General features: G+C 40.8%; 1 protein-coding gene across 4 annotated transcripts in view; it reads right to left on the bottom strand.

The window, feature by feature from the left end:
* Positions 1–21,463, bottom strand: part of SUMF1 (sulfatase modifying factor 1) — a 114,570-nt gene that overhangs the window by 24,853 nt on the left and 68,254 nt on the right. For all 4 annotated transcript variants that reach the window (XR_009009566.1, XM_007192478.2, XM_007192479.3 and 1 more), the window contains exon 7: positions 15,116–15,232. Coding sequence is in view for 3 of the 4 variants with exons in the window: in XM_007192478.2 (XP_007192540.2) it covers positions 15,116–15,232 (117 nt within the window). In the remaining variant the exon portion in view is untranslated. The remainder of the gene's footprint in view (positions 1–15,115; positions 15,233–21,463) is intronic.

Raw genomic sequence — 21,463 nt, 5'->3', positions numbered from 1 at the left:
CTTACATAGGCAATTAATCTGTGACAAAGGAGGCAAGAATATACAATGGAGAAAAGACAGGCTCTCAATAAGTGATGCTGGGAAAACTGAACAGCTACATGTACAAGAAAGAAATTAGAACACTCTCTAACACCATACACAAAAATAAACTCAAAATGGATTAAAGACCTAAATGTAAGACTGGACACTATAAAACTCTTAGAGGAAAACATAGGAAGAACACTCTGACATAAATCGCAGCAAGATCTTTTTGGATTCATCTCCTATAGTAATGGAAATAAAAATAAAAATAAACAAACGGGGCCTAATTCAACTCAAAAGCTTTTGCACAGCAAAGAAAACCATAAGCAAAATGAAAAGACACCCTATAGAATGGGAGAAAAATATCTGCAAATGATGTGACTGAAAAGAGATTAACCTCTAAGATATACAAAAAGCTCATACAGCTCAATATCAAAAAACAAACAACCCAATCAAAAAGTGGGCAGAAGATCTAAACAGACATTTCTCCAAAGAAGACATACAGATGGTCAAAAGGCACATGAAAAGATGTTCAACATCGCTAATTATTAGAGAAATGCAAATCAAAACTACAATGAGGTATCACCTCACATCGGTCAGAATGGCCATCATCAAAAAGCCTATAAATAATAAATGCTGGAGAGGGTGTGGAGAAAAAGGAACCCTCCTACACTGTTGGTGGAAATGTAAATTGGTACAGCCACTATGGAGAACAGTATGGAGGTTCCTTAAAAAACTAAAAACAGAGCTACCATATGATCCTGCAATCCCACTCCTGGGCATATATCCAGAGAAAACCATAATTCGAAAAGATTCATGCACCCCAATGTTCACTGCAGCACTATTTACAATAGACAAGACATGGAAGCAACCTAAATGTCCATTGACAGAGGAATGGATAAAGAAGATGTGATACATATATACAGTGGAATATTACTCAGCCATAAAAAAGAATAAATAATGCCATTTGCAGCAATGTGGATGGACCTAGAGATTATCCTACTAAGTGAAGTAAGTCAGACAGAGAAAGACAAATATCATATGATATCACTTAAGTGTGGAAACTAAAAAAAAAAAAAAAAGGATACAAATGAACTTATATACAAAACAGAAATAGACCCACAGACACAGAAAACAAATTCATGGTTACCAAAGTGGAAAAGAGGAGGAGGGATAAATAAGCAGTTTGGGATCAACATATACACATTACTATATATAAAATAGAAAATCAACAAGGGCCTACTGTATAGCATAGGGAACTATATTCAATATTTCATAATAACCTGTAAGGGATAAGAATCGGAAAAAGAATGTATATATATAACTGAATCACTTTACTGTACACCTGAAACTAACAAAATATTGTAAATCAACTATGCTCCAATTTAAAAAAATATAAAATAAAATAAATTTAAAAAAATAAGATCCTGGGCTTCCCTGGTGGTGCAGTGGTTGAGAATCTGCCTGCCAATGCAGGGGATACGGGTTCGAGCCCTGGTCTGGGAAGATCCCACATGCCGTGGAGCAACTAGGCCCGTGAGCCACAACTACTAAGCCTGCGCGTCTGGAGCCTGTGCTCCACAACAAGAGAGGCCGCGATAGTGAGAGGCCCGCGCACCGTGATGAAGAGTGGCTCCCGCTCGCCGCAACTAGAGAAAGCCCTCGCACAGAAACGAAGACCCAACACAGCAAAAATAAATAAATAAATAAGTTAAAAAAATAAAAATAAAATAAGATCCTGCTTTCAATTCTTTTGGGCATATACCCAGAAGTGGCACTGCTGGATCAGAGTTCTATTTTTAACATTCTGAAGAACCACTATGCTGTTTTTCCAAGAAGCTGCACCATTTTACTTTCCTACCAACAGTGCACAAGGGTTCCAATTTCTTCACATCCTTACCCACACTTGTTATTTTCTATTTTTTTAAATAGTAGCCATCCTAGTGGGTATGAGGTGGCCAAGGGCCTCAACTTCTACAGCTTCTAGGTAGAAACTTCTAGGTAGGAAGGAAAGAGAGAAGAAAGAGCAGCAAAGTCCAGGAAAATGATTAATACTCTGACTTATACAACGGTAGATACATATGATTTGTTTCAGAGATATAGACCATAATAATTGTGCAAATAAGCGGTAGTCTTCAACACTAGGCCATGAAATATCTAAGTGCTAAAAACCAGTGAACCTAAACACAGAAGAAGCAACTATTAAGAGAAAGTAAGTAGCACGTTGGATTTCTTCAACGAAGAGCTAACTTTCTTATCATCTGCTAATAGGTGTACACTGTTAAATGGAATTTGTTGTCTAATAATGCAGATGGTTCTTTAATTTCTGAAAGCTTAATATGCTAATGTACTACACAAAAGAACATTCATGGTCTATCCAATCCTGGAGGGGTTGGTTCTAAAGTATAGAGAAATCAGTTTGTTTCATCCTAAACAAGGCAAGGTATATAGTAGCATCATCCTAAAGAAAGGTGACTTCTGGGTCAATGAAAACCAAGCCACCAAGATCACAGGGTACCAGCTACATCTGCTGAAAGGTCTACTCCAGGTTCAGTCACTTCCATCTCTCAGAATAATGGTGTGAAACCGTTCAGTCCTGCTTGCAAAGCCAGATATGGCTCTAAAGCATTGCGAGAAATAAGAAAAACACAGTTTAGTCTTCCTGAGGATTTCGTTTATCACATTCTCTTACACTCACAATCTACTGTGTTCTTCAGTGACAACTCATTAGCAAGTTATGAGAGAGTATAAGCAATTAGTTTATACCAAATAGTATTTTTAAATTTTAAACATGTTTTTGCAAAGAATACTTGAACACTTCTATGATTTTATTTTATACATTGTAAAAGTAGACAAGTGCTAAGTGCCCAATTCTGTAAGTTCTGTCACTTCGTTAGAAGCAGTGTTCACTTTTTTTAGTGAGTATAAAGCAGAGACTGTCCACGGAAAGAAGTGTTATTTACAGTTGCATGCTACCAGATGTCTTATCTCCTTTCCACATCCCTAAAAAGGTTCAGAATAAATGTCTTTCATGAATTAGATTTCAGAGTGAGGTGTCATTTCATAACTTGCTAGCTTATTGTATTTGAATTTTCATTACACATAAAAACAATAGCCACAATTAAGATTTATCAAGTGCTTACCACATACCAGTCACTGCACTAAACATTTTCTTTGTGGTATCTCATTGAAATCTCTCAGTAACTCTACAAGGGGTAACTACTATCTCCTCACTTATAGATGAGGAAGCTGAGTGAGAATTTAAGTGACTTGCCCCAGGTTAATCAGCTGGTAAGTGGCTAAGATAGGAAACCAGGTCCGACTCCAAAACTGCCTGAGTTTAACCATCATGCTATACTTCCTCTTCACATATAGTTAAATACATAAGCACATATATATAACGAGGCGTGTTTGTTTGACTCCTTAACATCTGCAGGCTACACGAGGGCAAGCGGATCAGGTCTGTGGGATTTCCAGAACCCAGCATATAAGTCTGGTATTCAATAGATTGCCAATAAATTTTGCTGTAAGAATAAAAGTATATATTTATATAGAAATCACACATGTGGATATGTATGTACCTATACTATCAATATGTCCACATATCCACATGAAAAAAATCCCCAGAATAACCGGATATAAAAGATGGTTGAACTGTTCTATTTTTCTCTTCTCAATAACATGTTTTTATTTCCAGATCCTTAGGGAAAGAACAAATGAGTCACACTATGGCATAGGAAAAGGCATGAAAGGTGAAGCTATAGAAGTGGAAGATGACGCAACATTACTTCACAATTCATTAACAGGTTAAATGTTCAGTGCAAAAACTGACTTGCCGAATCAATACTTTTAAAGAACAATTTAGTGGAAATAAGAGATTAGGAAGGTAAAAAGGACAAGAAACTGATTTAAAATCTCAAGATATAAAAAACCATAGGCATAATTCACTGCCTCTCCCTTGCTCTGGAAGAAGCCACTGCATGACACAGCAATTCACATCTCTTAAATTAACTTTCATATTTATAACACTTTCTGAAATTCCTGACTTAGTGTATGCAGTTTGTGGTAAGATACTATAAGGAAGTAAGTAGCCTTTCAAGTTTTGTATTTCAAGTAACATCTGGAGTCTGGTAAATACTGTATGAGTCTCAAGATCAGAAGACCTGGGATTTAATCCTGACTCCGCAAATCAAATTCAAAATCTGGGGCAAAGTGAGAACCTCTCTCCACTCCCTGAATTATCATAAGAAATGAGACTAAAACCACATGTCTCCTTTTGCACAATCAGGAATATTTTGCGGGTATGAGAAATACAGAAGAGTCTCTGAGAAAGAGGGAGGGAGGGAGACAGAGAGGACTCTGAGTTCTTCAAGGAGAAAAAAACCAAATATAAATGTAAAGTATAAAGAACGTTGACTTGGCTCCTCACAAAAGCACTGGGCAGCCCTGGGGTAAATTCAGGCTGTGGACAAGGGTCTGAGGCACACCGCTTCTTCTGCAACCCAAACATTCTACTGTAATAATCTAGAAAGCTAGAGTGCAGAAGGGCTTGGGGGACTGTCTCCAGGTTGACAGAGACCACACTTTTTCTTCCCAAACAGTGTGCAATGATTCCACCTCTGGTTTAGGAGTGCTGTGGTCAAGGTGTTTACGACTACAGACTGTCGTATGTGAAAAATGGTAAAGAAGAGAATTATTCTGTGTGCCAGAACATACACATACACTAACCTTTGTTGACTGTCAAGCATGATGAGACAGAGTCCTTAGCGGAAAATGTTAAGCATAAATTAGGGGCTGAGATACTGGGGGAGTGTTGAGGGAGTCACTGCAACACCAAGAAAAACTATCTGTCCAGGAAGGTCTAGGGTAGGAAGGAGATGGGAAGGGAGGCCCACAGAGGCGGAAGCCAGGATGCCAAGCCCGAGGCAGAGGCTCTGGCTCTGGATACAGCGCCTGCACTTCGGCTGTTGATTCATACTGCAAACCACACCAGGAAGGAGAGAAAAACCTTGGGCAACTCACCCATAATGGAGGCCTCTTCCACCTAGAATTTGGTGAGTACTCGCCTCTGTCCAGAAATGCTGCTCAGACTTGGCCTGTCAGCTGTGGACCCAAATAAATAAGGGACCCAAGTGACAGAGACTCTGCAAGCGCCCACCCTCCTTTCCCCGTGGCCCCTTCCAGGTAAACAGAGGTGCAGACAAGGAATAAACAACCTCTGAAAGGAAGCCAAAAACCTGGGCTTCAGTTCTGATTTCCTAAGCGTCAGTGGGGCAAAGGCTTCCTAGTATCATGGAAGAAAGGAACCGTAATTAGGGATTGTGAAACTCAAACTCTCTGCAGGCAAGGATGGTGTGACATTTATGTTTGCCCCTAGGACCAAGCAAGTGCTCAATAAATGCTTATTAAATAAATGGAAGAAAAGAACATAATCTGGTCTAATAAACAAGAGGATGTGCTGAAGGGGAAAGGATTTTCAAAATGGAAATGTTCCAACTGCGGGGTGCTTGGAAAGTAATTAGCTCTCATTTATTGAGTGCTTACCGTGCAGGTACAGTGTCATGTGCTTGAATCTCTTGTGAATTCTCAGAACAACCCAATGTCCTTAAATTGTATCATTACTCCCACTTTATAGACGAGGAAACAAAATCAAAAGATGTCACCCCCTTCTCCCAAGGCCACCATGCCATCAGTGGCAAAACTAGGATGTAGAACGAGGTGTGAATCATTTTAAAACCTGACCTCTTAACCATGTTCCTACCAGCTTCTTCATCCATCACTGCCTGTTTTCCAAGCCAGCACGAGACTCCAGGGCTGCTGTCCAGATTTACTGTACCCTAGGAATGGCTTGCTACATCCCGAGCAAAATTTACAGATGAAGCAGTAAGCCAGACAAGGGCAAGATGACTCACCTAAGGTCCCTTGACATTTTAAAGCTAAATCTCAGATGGAAACCCAGGCTGCTGACCTCTGCTTTCATCACAAGGCCACGGTTCTGTTATTCAGTGCAGCAGGAAGAACTTGACTGAGGACGGCAAATAACCACATTAGCAAACTCTTCGCTCTTTGCCTGTAACGTTTTTGTTATAACCGCAACCCATTATGCCGACCTTCTGCCATCCCAATCTTAGAGCGTATGGCTCCCCCTCCCAGGAGTGCTCTACACTGTGAAAAAGAGAGCTCATGAAAGCCCTTTTCCTGAGCATGGCAAACTAGGAAAGCAATTCACGAGTCACTTTCCAAAGCCCCTAGCTGGTTAGCTAACAGAGATTCTTGAAACAGCTCGACTGTGCCCATAAGGAGAAGAAAAATACACTGCGGCAAAACTAAAAGAAAGAACACACACACACACACACACACACACACACACACACACACACACACACACACACACACACACACACCCCCTCTCACTGCTTTTACTTTTACTTTCACCGTGAGTATGGAAAAGGCAAGGCGCTTCAGGACTGAAGGGCAAGCAGAGGGCAGCTGTGGCTTCGGGGCTTTACTTCAAGAAACTGAAAGCAGCAGGGAAATAAAGGAATGAAAACCCTTTCTCTGCTTACCATGAATTCCTGACAAGGCCATGCCATGTCCTTCCTGTGTTTGGATGCCAAGGACGTGGCACACAACTGCTGCCGTCCTTTCTAAGGGCATCTCCTCAGAGAAGCCTTCACGGCTCCAACCAGCAGAGAAAAGAGCTCAGGGAGGCCGCACCTCAACCACATCAGCAGCAAACCTTACCACAGCACATCGTGATCTACCTGGTCACTACCCACCCTCTCCCTAGACTATACGCTCCCTAACAGCCGGCCCGTCTCAGGCACCTCTGCATCCCCGAGAGCCGATATGGACCCATAACACAGTATAAGTCCTCAGGAAATGCGGCCTGACCTCTGCCTTGAGCCTCGTCCCATTCACGTGGTATCACTGACAAAACCACAGCCAAATTGGTTGATTATGAGAAGCTGGAAGGGAAAACCACTACCATAAATGACAGAGCTCGTAGTCACAATGAGGTCTGTAAGCAGTCTCTGAAGGTTGAAACCCATTAAAAAAAAAAAGGAATTTGATGGAGAGAAGAGATAGGCTCCTCATTACATTTCAAAACACAGCTACATGGGGCTGCCCTGGTGGCGCAGTGGTTAAGAATCTGCCTGCCAATGCAGGGGACACGGGTTCGAGCCCTGGTCCGGGAAGATCCCACAGGCCGTGGAGCAACTAAGCCCGTGAGCCACAACTATTGAGCCTGCGTGCCACAACTACTGAAGCCTGCGCGCCTAGAGCCCGTGCTCCGCAACAAGAGAAGCCACTGCAGTGAGAAGCCCGTGCACTGCAATGAAGAGTAGCCCCCGCTCTCCACAACTACAGAAAGCCCGTATGCAGCAATGAAGACCCAAAGCAGCCAAAAAAAAAAAATGAATAAATAAAGTAAATAAATTTTAAAAAAACACAGCTACATAACATAAAGAGAAGATTCAAAAAAGTTTAAAACTACTTAAAAAAATAAATGCATAAAACATAGCTGCATAACAACAATATTTAGGGAGACCTAGCCTAAAATCAATATACGGGGGGAAGAAAGGGAAGTTTTATTTGGCTACTACAAGCTGCTCCTGTTGCTGCTGCTACTACTACACATAGTAGTGAGAGGATTCACAGCAGCAGGAGGAGAGAACCGGTCATGTTGAAAACAGAAGCTGCCATGTACTGTATGCTTGCTATTTGCCGAACATTGTGCTAAGTGGCTACAAACGCTCTCTCAGTTCCTCACAACAACTCTATGAAGTAGGAATCTACATCCCCATTTACGAAAGAAGCAAACCTGAGTCCCAGAGTAGCTAAGTGACTTGCCCAGGGTCACGCACCTGGTAAACCACAGTGACGGTAATAAAATCCAAACCTGGCTCTACTGAATTCCACTGGCTCAACCTTTAACTCCTACCACAATCTGAGACCTGATGACAGACAAGGAGGAAAAAGGACAGCCCCACTATTATTTGCATCTATCAGGGAACATCTAGAATGCTGTGTACATTTCCAGAAGCCCATTTAGAAAATGGGACTTTTTTAACCACTCATATTATTCAGAGGAACGTAACCTGGGTTGCCCTGGATTGGAAACCAAGTTATTCAAGGTGCAGCTGAAGGAATGGGGATGTTTATCTAGAAAGAGAAAGACGAGGGGGCACAGGCTATGACTCTCTTCAGGTATCTGAAAAGCTTTCATGCACAAGACAGAAGCTGTGTTCTGTATTCCACCAACTGCAGAAGGAGCACCAGTGAGTTGAAACTCCGGGGACGGAATATTTGGTTGTCCATGGGAGAACATCAAACGGTGAGGACATCTGATAACACAACTAGATGCCCCAGACCTTAGGGCATTCTTGGCCCCAGGAAGTTTGAAGCTCGAGGCTGCAGGACCATAGCTGTCATGGGTACCAAAGAAAGGGTTCCTGCAGGGGTAGAAGCTGGAAGTTTTCACTTCCCTCCAAGATCCACTGATCCTCCAAACTAAGAGAGGAGGCCACAATACATTTGGGTGTCCCACTCTATTTGATCAGGAAGAGTCCAGAGTTGTAACATGAGACTGTGAAGGTAATACTATTGTGAATAGAATTTTTACCACCTTCCAAATAGCAACTGGAATTAGCATTCACTCTTTTCAAGCAAGAAGCATGTGTTTGAAAATGTGTTTACAGGATCTAAATATCTGAGCCATATACATTCAAGCTTTCTTTCTATTTTTCAACAGTTTTTTTTGTTATTGCTGTTGAATGATCAACCTTGTTCCAGAACCACGAAGAACAGTGGCAATGGATAAACATTAGCTTTTCCTCCAGAATGATTTTCATCTTCCACTAGGGAGAAGAAGATAAAATTCTTTTCATAAGCATGGCCTCTAGAGACTGATGATTTTTGATTGCCCTGCTTTCCCTTTGGGATTTATTAAATATAATTTACAACCACGGTAATTTATTATCAAGTTTAAATCAACTTCCTTAACACTTTCATGCCTTTTTCATTTTGAATACCAGGTCACTTCTACATCAAGCGGATTTATTCTAAACTGTCCTCATTGAAAATACATGAATGAAGGCCTTACGGCAGATAAAAATCCTCAATGAACTCCTTCTCCTAGCACATCCTGGGTATGCCTGCTCCACTGATGAGGCTGCCGATGGGGCAGCCGATGGGTGGGGCAATCTCAACTAAGGATGATGTGATATTTACAGTTTCTTGCCCGGCTGAGACAAGGACAGGCTCACGCCATAGGCAGAGGAGGACTAGGAGACAGGCTAAGCAGGGGTCTAACATTTTTTTTTTTAAGTTTATTTATTTATTTTTTGGCTGCGTTGGATCTTTGTTGCTGTGCACGGGCTTTTCTCTAGCTGTGGAGAGCGGGGGCTACTCTTCGTTCTGGTGCGCGGGCTTCTCATGGGGTGGCTTCTCTTGTTGCAGAGCACGGGCTCTAGGGCGTGCAGGCTTCAGTAGTTGTGGCACTCGGGCTCAGTAGTTGTGGCTCGCGGGCTCTAGAGCGCAGATGCAGTAGTTGTGGTGCACGGGCTTAGTAGCTCCGCGGCATGTGGGATCTTCCTGGACCAGAGCTTGAACCCGTGTCCCCTGCATTGGCAGGCGGACTCTTAGCCACTGTACCACCAGGGAAGCCCCAGGGATCTAACATTTTTGATGCACAAAATTCATTGATCCATGTAGTGGTGGGAGGCCAGAGGAGGGGTTATTGGGAAGAGGAACAACCAAATGTGGAGTTTAGAGCAGGGGTCCCCAAACCCCGGGGCGCAGACCGATACCGGTCCGCGGCCTGTTAGGAACCGGGCCGCACAGCAGGAGGTGAGCGGCAGGCAAGCGCGCAAAGCTTCATCTGCGGCTCCCCATCGCTTGCGTCACCGCCTGAACCATCCCCCACCCCCCGCCCCCCACCCCGTCCGTGGAAAAACTGCCTTCCACAAAACCGGTCCCTGGTGCCAAAAAGGATGGGGACCGCTGGTTTAGAGGATGGGCAAACGCAAGTCCAAGCCCCAAGTCCAGTCACCCAATGGCAAAAGCAGGACTGGCCATTAGGCATCCGCCAGCACCTCAGGTCAGAGGGTTGGCATGTGCCCCGTGAGATGGGCAAGGGCTCAGATGTGTGTCCTTCAAAACGAGCAGAGTGCAAACTGCAAACCACGGCTGGCACACAAGGAGGGCTTACAGCCTCCTGATCAATTCCACACCACAACAACGCAGACTTGCAAAACAGAGCACACTTCCCAAGATGTCTAGAGCTATACAATCTAACTGAACAATCAAACGTTGACAAAAACAAAACAAACAGAATCTCTGGCTAATAGAATTTGGCAAGCAGTAGGGATTCATTCAGAGGAGGAATACTTTTTAGAAAACTTGATTCCCATTGGACTTTAATGGGCCATGAAGTGAGATTTTCATTGTAAGGATGACTATGTGATATGCTAACAAAAGGTAAGGATAGGAGGAATATTAGGCATTCATTATTTATAAACATCATTTTCTCCCCCTCTGCTTCCAAAGGCCAACATTCCTCATTAATTCTGCTGAACAGAAGCATACAATATCCCAATTAGGTACCCAAAAATAATTTAAACAAAAAGAGTAAACCACCACCACAATAGTACTTTTGGGGTATAAAGTATTTTTACATACAACATTATCAAATCTAACTTCCCAACAATTTCATGAGATAGGTATAGTTATTCCCAATTTGTAGATAAGGAAACTTAAGATATATTCTAAGTTTAGAGAGATTCCTTTACTATTAAGTAGCAGAGCTATAATCCAAGTTACTTTGACTAATTCTAAGACTAGAATTCTTTCCCTTAGAAAAAAAAAGCTGCCCGAATGAAACTGTGTACCTCTAAGAGTGGGAAAGATATTATAGATCACTCCATCCTTTCACATCATCAGCGAACAAGTCAGCATGATACCAGGGTAGTGCGAGTGAGGATGCAGGTGTGAGAAATCAGGATGCTATATAAGCTCTACATAGTCTTTTAAGCACCACACACTGCCACAGATTAATAAGGGTCTCCGGGTTAGGTAACTGAAAAGGAAAAAACCCACAAATCATCTTTTATTACTATAATTATTGGGTGAAAAAAACCAATAGTATCAACAGCCACACTCTGGATTGTGTCTGTGTGGGAAGAGGTGATGCCACCCTAAGCAGTTCCAGAAAACACACACATGCATGCATGCACACTCCCAAGAACCTTCTACCAGGTAAGACCAAACCGACCCTCACTCCATATGGCCAAATAGCTCAGCCTCTCCTAGGATTGTGTGTACAAAGCACACAAGGTGTTCCCACCACCTGCTTTTGCCATAAATGACTACCCAATAAAATAAACACTAATGATTAACTTGTGCTCCCTGGAAGTCACTGAATAAGAAAAAGATAATCCCCGAATAGCCTCTGCGTACAGAGCACTGACTTTTCCTAAGCTCTCCAAAGAAGATTTAAAATGATCTGCCATTATGATTTAGTCTTGGAACTAAAATATACACATGACACTGAAGAGGTCAGTTCCTGGGTTGAAATGTTTACTAATCACATGGGTATTCTGGTCCAAAGCTTTCCCTGAAAATATCTGTTTTTAACTAGCCTTTGCTTTTGAAACACCTGGAGTATGAACAGTAACCAAACTCTCTTGATCCTAGGTATCTGGAATTGGGTTTATCATACGACCAGTTATTATGTACCAGGTTCTTTGCTAGGCACTGGAGATACATAGGCCATCAGGGAAGAAAGGCAAATAAATTAAGACCTCAAAGAGGGGACTTCCCTGGTGGCGCAGCGGTTAAGAATCCGCCTGCCAACGCAGGCGACACAGGTTCAAACCCTGGTACGGGAAGATCCCACATGCCACGGAGCAACTAAGCCCGTGTGCCACAACTACTGAGCCTGCGCTCTAGAGCCCGTGAGCCATAACTACTGAGCCTGTGTGCCACAACTACTGAAGCCCGCACACCTAGAGCCCGTGCACTGCAACGAAGAGTAGCCCCCGCTCCTCGCAACTAGAGAAAACCCACGCGCAGCAATGAAGACCCAACGCAGCCAAAATAAATAAATTAATTTTTTTAAAAAAGACCTCAAAGACAATTGGGAGTTTAAACAGATCAGATGAGAACTATCAGGGCTGTGAGGAATTGCAGGGCTCAAATCCCAGAGAGAAGGGAAGTCCAGAGAGGTGAGCCTATTTTCCCAGAGGTCTATTGATTCCAGTGGCAGCAGCTATAATGCTGAGAAGCTGAACAGAACTTTGCATAGACTTATAGGCCAAGGAAGAAAAACCTGGAGCTCGGGGGCCTACAAGGAAGAAAAGTCATGGAAAACCCCTAGACTGTTCGTTGGCACCCTGAAGAACTATACCCAACTAGCCCTCACAGGGACCGAAGCTCAGCTTCAAATCATCTCAATTTGTGATTGGAATAAGCTAATGTGAAATAGAAGTTTCCAGAAGCAAAGGTAAGTCCACTCTAGAGAAAGATCCCACTATCCAGATCTCAAATAATCACCACAGTTTTTCTTAAACAATATCTGGTACTCAATCAAAAATAGCAAGGCATGTGAGAAAACAAGATGGGACCAAAATTCAAGAACAACAGACAACAGAAGCAGATCAACAGAGTGGCCAGATATGAGAGTTGTCAGATACAGACTTTAATATATGATGACTAAATGCAAACTAGTATATCTCGAATGGATAAACAAGGTCCTACTATATAGCACAGGGAACTATATTCAATATCCTGTGATAAACCATAATGGAAATGAATATGAAAAAGAATGTGTATATTTATGTGCAACTGAATCACTTTGCTGTACAGTAGAAATTAACACAACACTGTAAATCAACTGTACTTCAACAAAATAAATTTTAATATATATATACATATACGATGACTAAAACACCACAGTGAGATAGCACTATACACTGACCAGAATAGCTTAAATTAAAAATACTGACAAATATTAAGTGTTGACTAGAATAGTTTTTCTTCTTGTTCTTTAGCTAAAAGAAATATAGTAAATACAATATACTGTCAATATATGTTAAATCAAAATGGTCGATATCATAGGTATCTATTATGTTATTTTCTGTACTTGTCTGAATTTTTGTAACATTTCATAATTAAATGTTGAAAGAAGAAGAAAAAGCTGTGGCCGTTGAGAGATCAGCAAGGGCTAAATTATTTTAGCCTTCAGAAGTCATGTTCAAGAGTTTGTACTTTATTTTAAACAGAAGAGTGACAGCATTAAGCGTGTCCTCTATAAAGATCATTACAGCTACAGTAGAGCAGAGTGAAGGCAGGGAGCCCAGCTGGGAAGCTGATGCAGTAATGCAGATGAGAGACAGGCAGTGGCTCTACAAATGAAGGAGAGCTGTGAAGATTTGAATGAAAGAGTCTGAGTTTGCAAGGGAGTTGGGATTTAGTTCTCAAAACTGTTGAATTTTATCCCAGTCAAATAAGGAAGCAAATGAGGCCTCTGTGACAGAGAGAAACCTACAAGGAGAATGATTTATACAGCAAAGACAACATCTGAGATAGAGCCCGGGACTGGGGAAAATAAGAAAAATATGGATTTTTCTGTAAATCCTTAGAAGAAACACAAGCAATTATAAAACTGAAAGCTAATAAGCACTCAGCTCAACAACAGATGGTCAGAGAGATACATTCACAACTTGCCAGCATTTTGAAGCCTCGTGCACCCCCTTCCAAACATGCAGATGCTTTAATCTGAGGGGAAAAAAAATTCTATTTCTGATTCTGACAGCAAACGCCAAGTCACATCTTGCCAGTAGAGAATGGCGTCTCCCAACCACAAACCCACTGAGAACTTCACAACCTTATTCTCATTTTGGAGAGATGGGTTGTCTTTGACCACTACTTCCACCAGCCCTGCCAGAAAGTACAAGGAAAACAAGGAGGAAATGACAGTTTCTGAAGAACTCAGCTTTTTCATCTGCCCCCAAGAAAGTAGATTTCTGTCTCTAGATTATTCATGAGCAATCCACGTGTTATTCTGTGAAGAAAAATCAAGCATATCAAACAAATTTATCCCCGTATTCTGAAAAATGGCCCGAAGCTCAGAGTCTGACAACTTCCTCAATTACTCTGAGCTGTTTAACACTCCACTGAGAAGAGATCAAAGAATTAATTTTCTTTATCACTACCTTTTGTGGCTTTTCAAGAGGTTAAGGTTTAAAATTAAACATATTAAGTTCCCAGTCTAGCTAGTTTTGGTATAAATATACATTCTTGGATCTGACTTATGAATGTCTAGTTTGCTCGAGATAGGATTTTTAAATGGTATTTTCCCCCCAATCTGTTTACACAAGAAATATTCAGACATGTTCTTTTTAAAGGAAGTACTTCCCACCCACATGCCCAGTTTTTGTAGCGTCTCAATTTTTGTATATTCTGCTGGGAGAGCTTGGTTTTAGAGGCAGAGGAGTCCACTAGCTGCAGTCAACATTCCTCCCATGCCAGAAAAGGTAAAACTCAAACATGGTTGTCTAAATTCCCATGGTTTATGATGCACTGAACTGACATACTGTGGAGTTCAGCAAATAATGAAATGACTCAACTTCCTGATTCAACATTCACCCAGAAAACATCCTTTCTCATTTTCCCCAAACAATGCTCTTCAATCAAAATTTCAACCAATGAAAACTCAGGCAATTAGCTGGATGATAAACGCCATCTACCAGATCTCACTAGTTATTAATAAACATTAATGAATCTTGCATACTTATTTATATATCTCACTTTGATCACATTTATGAGGCTGAAATAATTTCTAAAGTTATAGACAGATTCCCTCAAATCATTATCACCATCACAATCCAGCAGCATATAAAATGTCCATAGACATGTCTACACAATGCTTTAAGGTTGAAATAAGAGACAAGTGCTTCATATCCCTTTGGGGAAATTCCAAGATTAATGTCAATAGAAAATAAATACCCGAAACACATGAAATTGCTGCCACAGACTGCCCAGGGGATGGATGTAACCTTTTCACAATACATGCTCAGAGACTGATACTCACTGGGTTAATAATGGTTTCTTCAACAGAATGATGAATGGTCCACCAGTCTGAAGTCCACTCCCAGGCATTCCCTACTATATTGTATAAGCCGTAACCATTGGGAGGAAAGGCATCAACCTAAAAATTAAAAAAAGGGGGAAATGTTGTCAAAGTACTCACCTTGTCTAGAAAACCTCTTTGGTACAAAAATGCACAAAGAACTCTTCTTAAGTATGAATATTAATTCTCATTCCAACAGTGAAAATACAATCTGGCCAATGTAGAAACAAAGAAAGATATTTTTCAGCTTTGAGCTCTCAAAGAGAGTTTAGAAACCTAAGAAGAGTTTACATTACATGGTAGGAAAGTCAATGAAATTATTCCTAATAGAGAGACTAGTACTGATCATAAGTCAAATCTGTATCTGACTGGGGAGTGAGGGGTAAACGATCTTTCGACCTTCAAAAGCATAACAGAAACACCATATTAGACCCGGTATCAGTCTTGTCATCAGAGCTGAGCTCTGCTGGCCATGATGTCTTTTCAGCACTGAGAGACCCCAAGCCAATTCTGTCCTCTCCACCAGCCCCCTCCAGCTTATCTTTACGCCTCAGTCGTTATCATCGCAACACTGAGGGGACTTGTTTTTATAAAGAAAATGTGAATTCACTACCAAGCGTATCTGTAATACATAGAGGGTTTGCAATCTCTGGCACCTGGAAGTATGAGGTAAGCTGCACAGGCTCTTCAGCAAGTAGTCTGATCACATTTCAAAGGCAGACCAGACAGTCTGCCACATAATACTGTCACAGACATGGTACTTACTTGTGTAAGAAGGAGGATGGGGAGGAGGACGAGAGAAAAATCTTTGACTGAATAGTAAATATGTACAGAACAGTTTTGCTATTTTAGGGACTCAAAATTTTTCCTAACATATTGTAATAGAAATTCTTATACATGGAGAAAACTTTTATTTTTTAAATGAAAAAAATATTAAGGTATCTTTGGGGTTCTTTTTTAAAAATCTTCTTTTAAATCCATGTTTTTTTCCCAATTAATGAGACAGAACTAAAAGGAATACCATTCACTTCTACTTGGCTTCAGAAGGTTTTAGATCAACACATAAATATGGAAGCATCTGATACTTGGGCAATTCAGAGCACTTCAAAGTTATGAGGCTACTCCAAAAAAAACTTAATCCAGGCAAGATGGAAAGCTGAAAATTTTTACCACTCTGCTTCCTTACTCAGCATTCATTATGGAAACAGTGGTACCTATTCATTGCTTCATTCAGTAACTCCATGCATGTCGACTGAAAGCAGGAAGGGTCTGATGACATAGACATGACCGAGCTTTAATGAGGGAGAAAGGAGGAGGATACCAAAAAAAAAAAATCCAATCCTGAAAGGCAGGGTGGGATGAGTAAGGTAAGATAATGAAAGAAAAGGTGCAGGAACTCCCAAGAGGGAGAGATTTCGGGCTGAAGGTGAACCTTCCTCAACAAAGGTAGAGGTACCTTGTGGGAATTGAGGTCAGAGTTCAAAAGTCAGAGAGACAGTAAAGGAGGAAAGCCCAGAGGATACACTGTCCTTTCAAGAATTTGGAGATGATCAGGAAGAGCAAGACAGAGTAACAGCTGGAAAGAGAAGGAAGGAAAAGAAGAAAATAAGTTGTTTCAGGGAAAGAAGGGAAGGAGCAAGGGATGCGAGAGCAAGTGAGGTGGAACGAACGTTCTGGAAGAAGGAATCATTTCTCAGGCTCAGAGAGCAGACAAGTGGAGGGGCTCTCAGGTCAGTCAGCCTGAGGTCCGCTTTATGTGCCAACACACAGCAACCACTGGGCAAGCAAGTTAGCCTATCTGGAGCAGTTAAGCCATAAGATGAGGAAATAAGAGCATCTACTCAAAGGTTTGAGGGGTTTTCCCTCTTTAAACAATGACGTTTAAGTGAGGTAAAATCAGGAGGTCACCACCCCCAAAATTACCACATAGAGTATAAAAATTTTAAATGCTCATGGTTAAATTAATCACACCAACCAAAGCTTCCTTCCAGAAAGCTCAGAAGAAGACAAATGTACCTGAGAAATACTTCAAACATGTTTATTTTCAGGTGAATGAGCTGATAGCCATGAAAACCAAAACATACTAATAACTGTACAACAGAGGCCTAACCAAATACAAATCTAATTCTTCAAATTCACTGTGGTCAGAATAGTCTGCTCAGTTTACAACCAGGGTGAAAATAATAAAATACATAAAATAGCAGAGGAGGGAGCTATTTCACTGTAGTCCATCCTATCATTAAAGTTCAATTCCTGCTCTCAACTGACCAGGGCCTGTGGACACAACAAGGCAGCTAAGAAGGACTTGAGATAATTCTCTGGGTGAACAGTCCCAATTTAAAGGTACAGATCTTGTCAAGTCTCATTCCAAACACAGGTGGAAGTGGTCTCTCTATAACTTGCTGCTTTTGCTCTCCTCAGGTCCTGTTTCTCAAATTGGTTATTTGCGGGCTCCTGGTAACTGTTCTAATTTTGTCTTAGGAACTTCTACGGCAACTTCTTCAGGTAAGTTCTGTTGAATATACTCCAAGCAGACATCTATTGAACCCACAGTTAAATGTTCCAACTCTAAATATCTGTAAAGTATCCTTATTTCATATGGAAACTGGTGTTTTCTGAAAAGGTGCACTGACTTGAGAATAAATGACTATTTTCCTCGGAGGCTCATGTGCTTAAATAATGATAAGAAATTCTGTAGCCATTAAGTGCTGTAAAATATTCATAACTGTCCAATACAGCTTCTCATCGCCTTTTATGAAAACTGGCAGGCACTAATATAATTTGTGTGGTCCATCAGAAGCCCATGCCATAGGCTTCAAGGCTAAGGGCAGGGGCCCTAATTCACACAGACTCCCATCGAAGAGGGACGTCCAGGCTGCCGAGGCCCTTCTCAAACCACGTGATGGCCACTGTCCTGTTTCTGCACCAACTATCATCTTTCCTGGGGGGTCATGAGCAACCTCATCGGGCACCTTATTCTGTTCATCCTGCAGCGCCGTTCTGCCGACAAAAGGTGGCCCATGAGATACTGGCTGGGCTTCTTACCCAGGAAATGGTTGAGAAAAGGTTGAGATAGTTTAGACCCTGAGGTCTCTAATCACTCATTTTACTGACTAAAACTATGCACCCATGAGAGCACAAGCGATCCTGAAGGAAACTTGAGAAGAACCAACTTCTAGATGGCCTGATTAGTCTTTTGTCTGTTGAATAATACATCCAGTTTGCATTGGTTTGTGTCAGTACCTTTATCATATAACTAACTCATACATATAGAATTTTAGAAGCACACACATATGCACTCATGTGCCTATTTAAGGGCAACATATTCTCATGCAACTTTTCTTTTTTTATATTAACTCTGCAAAAAAAAAAACTATATTGCTTTAACTATATGGCTCAAAATATTTCTAAAGTTCTGATAGGTCAAGTGTCTCCTCACCCTTCATCTTTTCCAATGTCTCGGTCTTTCTCACTTGTTTATTATTTCAGTTGAAATTCTGGAATCATTTGGTCATGTTCCAAATAATATATGTGTGCTACATTCATAAATAAATTTTGGAGGAAATATATTCGTGTGAAACAAAAATACAAATATTTAAAAAATGACAACTGTTTGAAAGATTGTTGAAAGAAAATTATTCTCTGTAACAACAAACCCAGTAAGGTGCTATTTCCTCACCACAAGACATCTTTCCTGACTGCGTTGAGAAAACGACACCTGGCCTTCTCAAACTCTTCCAAAATACAGCAGAGGGAGGAACACTCCCAAACTCATTCTACGAGGCCACCATCACCCTGATACCAAAACCAGACAAAGATGTCACAAAGAAAGAAAACTACAGGCCAATATCACTGATGAACGTAGATGCAAAAATTCTCAACAAAATACTAGCAAACAGAATCCAACGGCACATTAAAAGGATCATACACCATGATCAAGTGGGGATTATCCCAGGAATGCAAGGATTCTTCAATATACGCAAATCAATCAATGTGATACACCATATTAAAAATTAAAGGAGAAAAACCATATGATCATCTCAATAGATGCAGAAAAAGCTTTCAACAAAATTCAACACCCATTTATGATAAAAACCCTCCACAAAGTAGGCATAGAGGGAACTTTCCTCAACATAATAAAGGCCATATATGACAAACCCACAGCCAACATCGTTCTCAATGGTGAAAAACTGAAACCATTTCCACTAAGATCAGGAACAAGACAAGGTTGCCCACTCTCACCACTATTATTCAACATAGTTTTGGAAGTTTTAGCCACAGCAATCAGAGAAGAAAAAGAAATAAAAGGAATCCAAATCGGAAAAGAAGAAGTAAAGCTGTCACTGTTTGCAGATGACATGATACTATACATAGAGAATCCTAAAGACACTACCAGAAAACTACTCGAGCTAATCAATGAATTTGGTAAAGTAGCAGGATACAAAATTAATGCAATCTCTTAGAAGAAAATTAGAGAAATCTCTTGCATTCCTATACACTAATGATGAAAAATCTGAAAGAGAAATTAAGGAAACACTCCCATTTACCATTGCAACAAAAACAATAAAATACCTAGGAATAAACCTACCTAAGGAGACAAAAGACCTGTATGCAGAAAACTATAAGATACCGATGAAAGAAATTAAAGACGACACAAACAGATGAAGAGATATACCGTGTTTTTGGACTGGAAGGATCAACATTGTGAAAAGGACTATACTACCCAAAGCAATCTACAGATTCAATGCAATCCCTATCAAACTACCAATGGCATTTTTGACAGAACTAGAACAAAAAATTTCACAATTTGTATGGAAACACAAAAGACCCCGAAGAGCCAAAGCAATCCTGAGAAAGAAAAATGGAGCTAGAGGAATCAGGCTCCCGGACTTCAGACTATACTACAAAGCCATAGTAATCAAGACAGTATGGTACTGGCACAAAACCAGAAATATAGATCAATAGAACAGGATAGAAGGCCCAGAGATAAACCCATGCACATATGGTCACCTTATTTTTGATAAAGGAGGTAAGAATATACAATAGAGAAAAGACAGCCTCTTTAATAAGTGGTGCTGGGAAAACTGGACAGCTACATGTAAAAGAATGAAATTAGAACACTCCCTAACACCATCCACAAAAATAAACTCCAAATGGATTAAAGACCTAAATGTAAGGCCAGACACTATCAAACTCTTAGAGGAAAACATAGGCAGAACACTCTATGCCATAAATCACAGCAAGATCCTTTTTGACCCAGCTCCTAGAGAAATGGAAATAAAAACAAAAATAAACAAATGGGACCTAATGAAACATAAAAGCTTTTGCACAGTAAAGGAAACCATAAACAAGATGAAAAGACAGCCCTCAGAATGGGAGAAAATATTTGCAAATGAAGCAACTGACAAAGGATTAATCTCCAAAATATACAAGCAGCTCATGCAGCTCAATATCAAAAAAACAAACAATCCAATCCAAAAATGGGTGGAAGACCTAAATAGACATTTCTCCAAAGAAGATATACAGATTGCTAACAAACACATGAAAGGATGCTCAACATCACTAATCATTCGAGAAATGCAAATCAAAACTACAATGAGGTATCACCTCACACCAGTCAGAATGGCCATCATCAAAAAATCTGGAAACAATAAATGCTGGAGAGGGTGTGGAGAAAAGGCAACCCTCTTGCACTGTTGGTGGGAATGTAAATTGATACAGCCACTATGGAGAACAGTATGGAGGTTCCTTATAAAACTAAAAATAGAACTACCATACAACCCAGCAATCCCACTACTGGGCATATACCCTCAGAAAACTATAATTCAAAAAGAGTCATGTACCACAATGTTCATTGCAGCTCTATTTACAGTAGCCAGGACATGGAAGCAACCTAAGTGTCCATCGACAGATGAATGGATAAAGAAGATGTGGCACATATATACAATGGAATATTACTCAGCCATAAAAAGAAACGAAACTGAGTCATTTGTAGTGAGGTGGATGGACCTAGAGTCTGTCATACAGAGTGAAGTAAGTCAGAAAGAGAAAAACAAATACCATATATATGTGCTAACACATATATATGGAATCTAAAAAACAAAAAAAGGTTCTGAAGAACCTAGGAGCAGGACAGGAATAAAGACGCAGACGTAGAGAATGGACTTGAGGACATGGGGAGGGGGAAGGGTAAACTGTGACAAAGTGAGAGAGTGGCATGGACATATATACACTACCAAATGTAAAATAGATAGCTAGTGGGAAGCAGCTGCATGGCACAGGGAGATCAGCTTGGTGCTTTGTGACCAC

Source organism: Balaenoptera acutorostrata, chromosome 10, assembly GCF_949987535.1.
Source record: "Balaenoptera acutorostrata chromosome 10, mBalAcu1.1, whole genome shotgun sequence".
Taxonomy (NCBI): domain Eukaryota; kingdom Metazoa; phylum Chordata; class Mammalia; order Artiodactyla; family Balaenopteridae; genus Balaenoptera; species Balaenoptera acutorostrata.
This window is presented reverse-complemented; position numbering and strand designations above follow the sequence as displayed.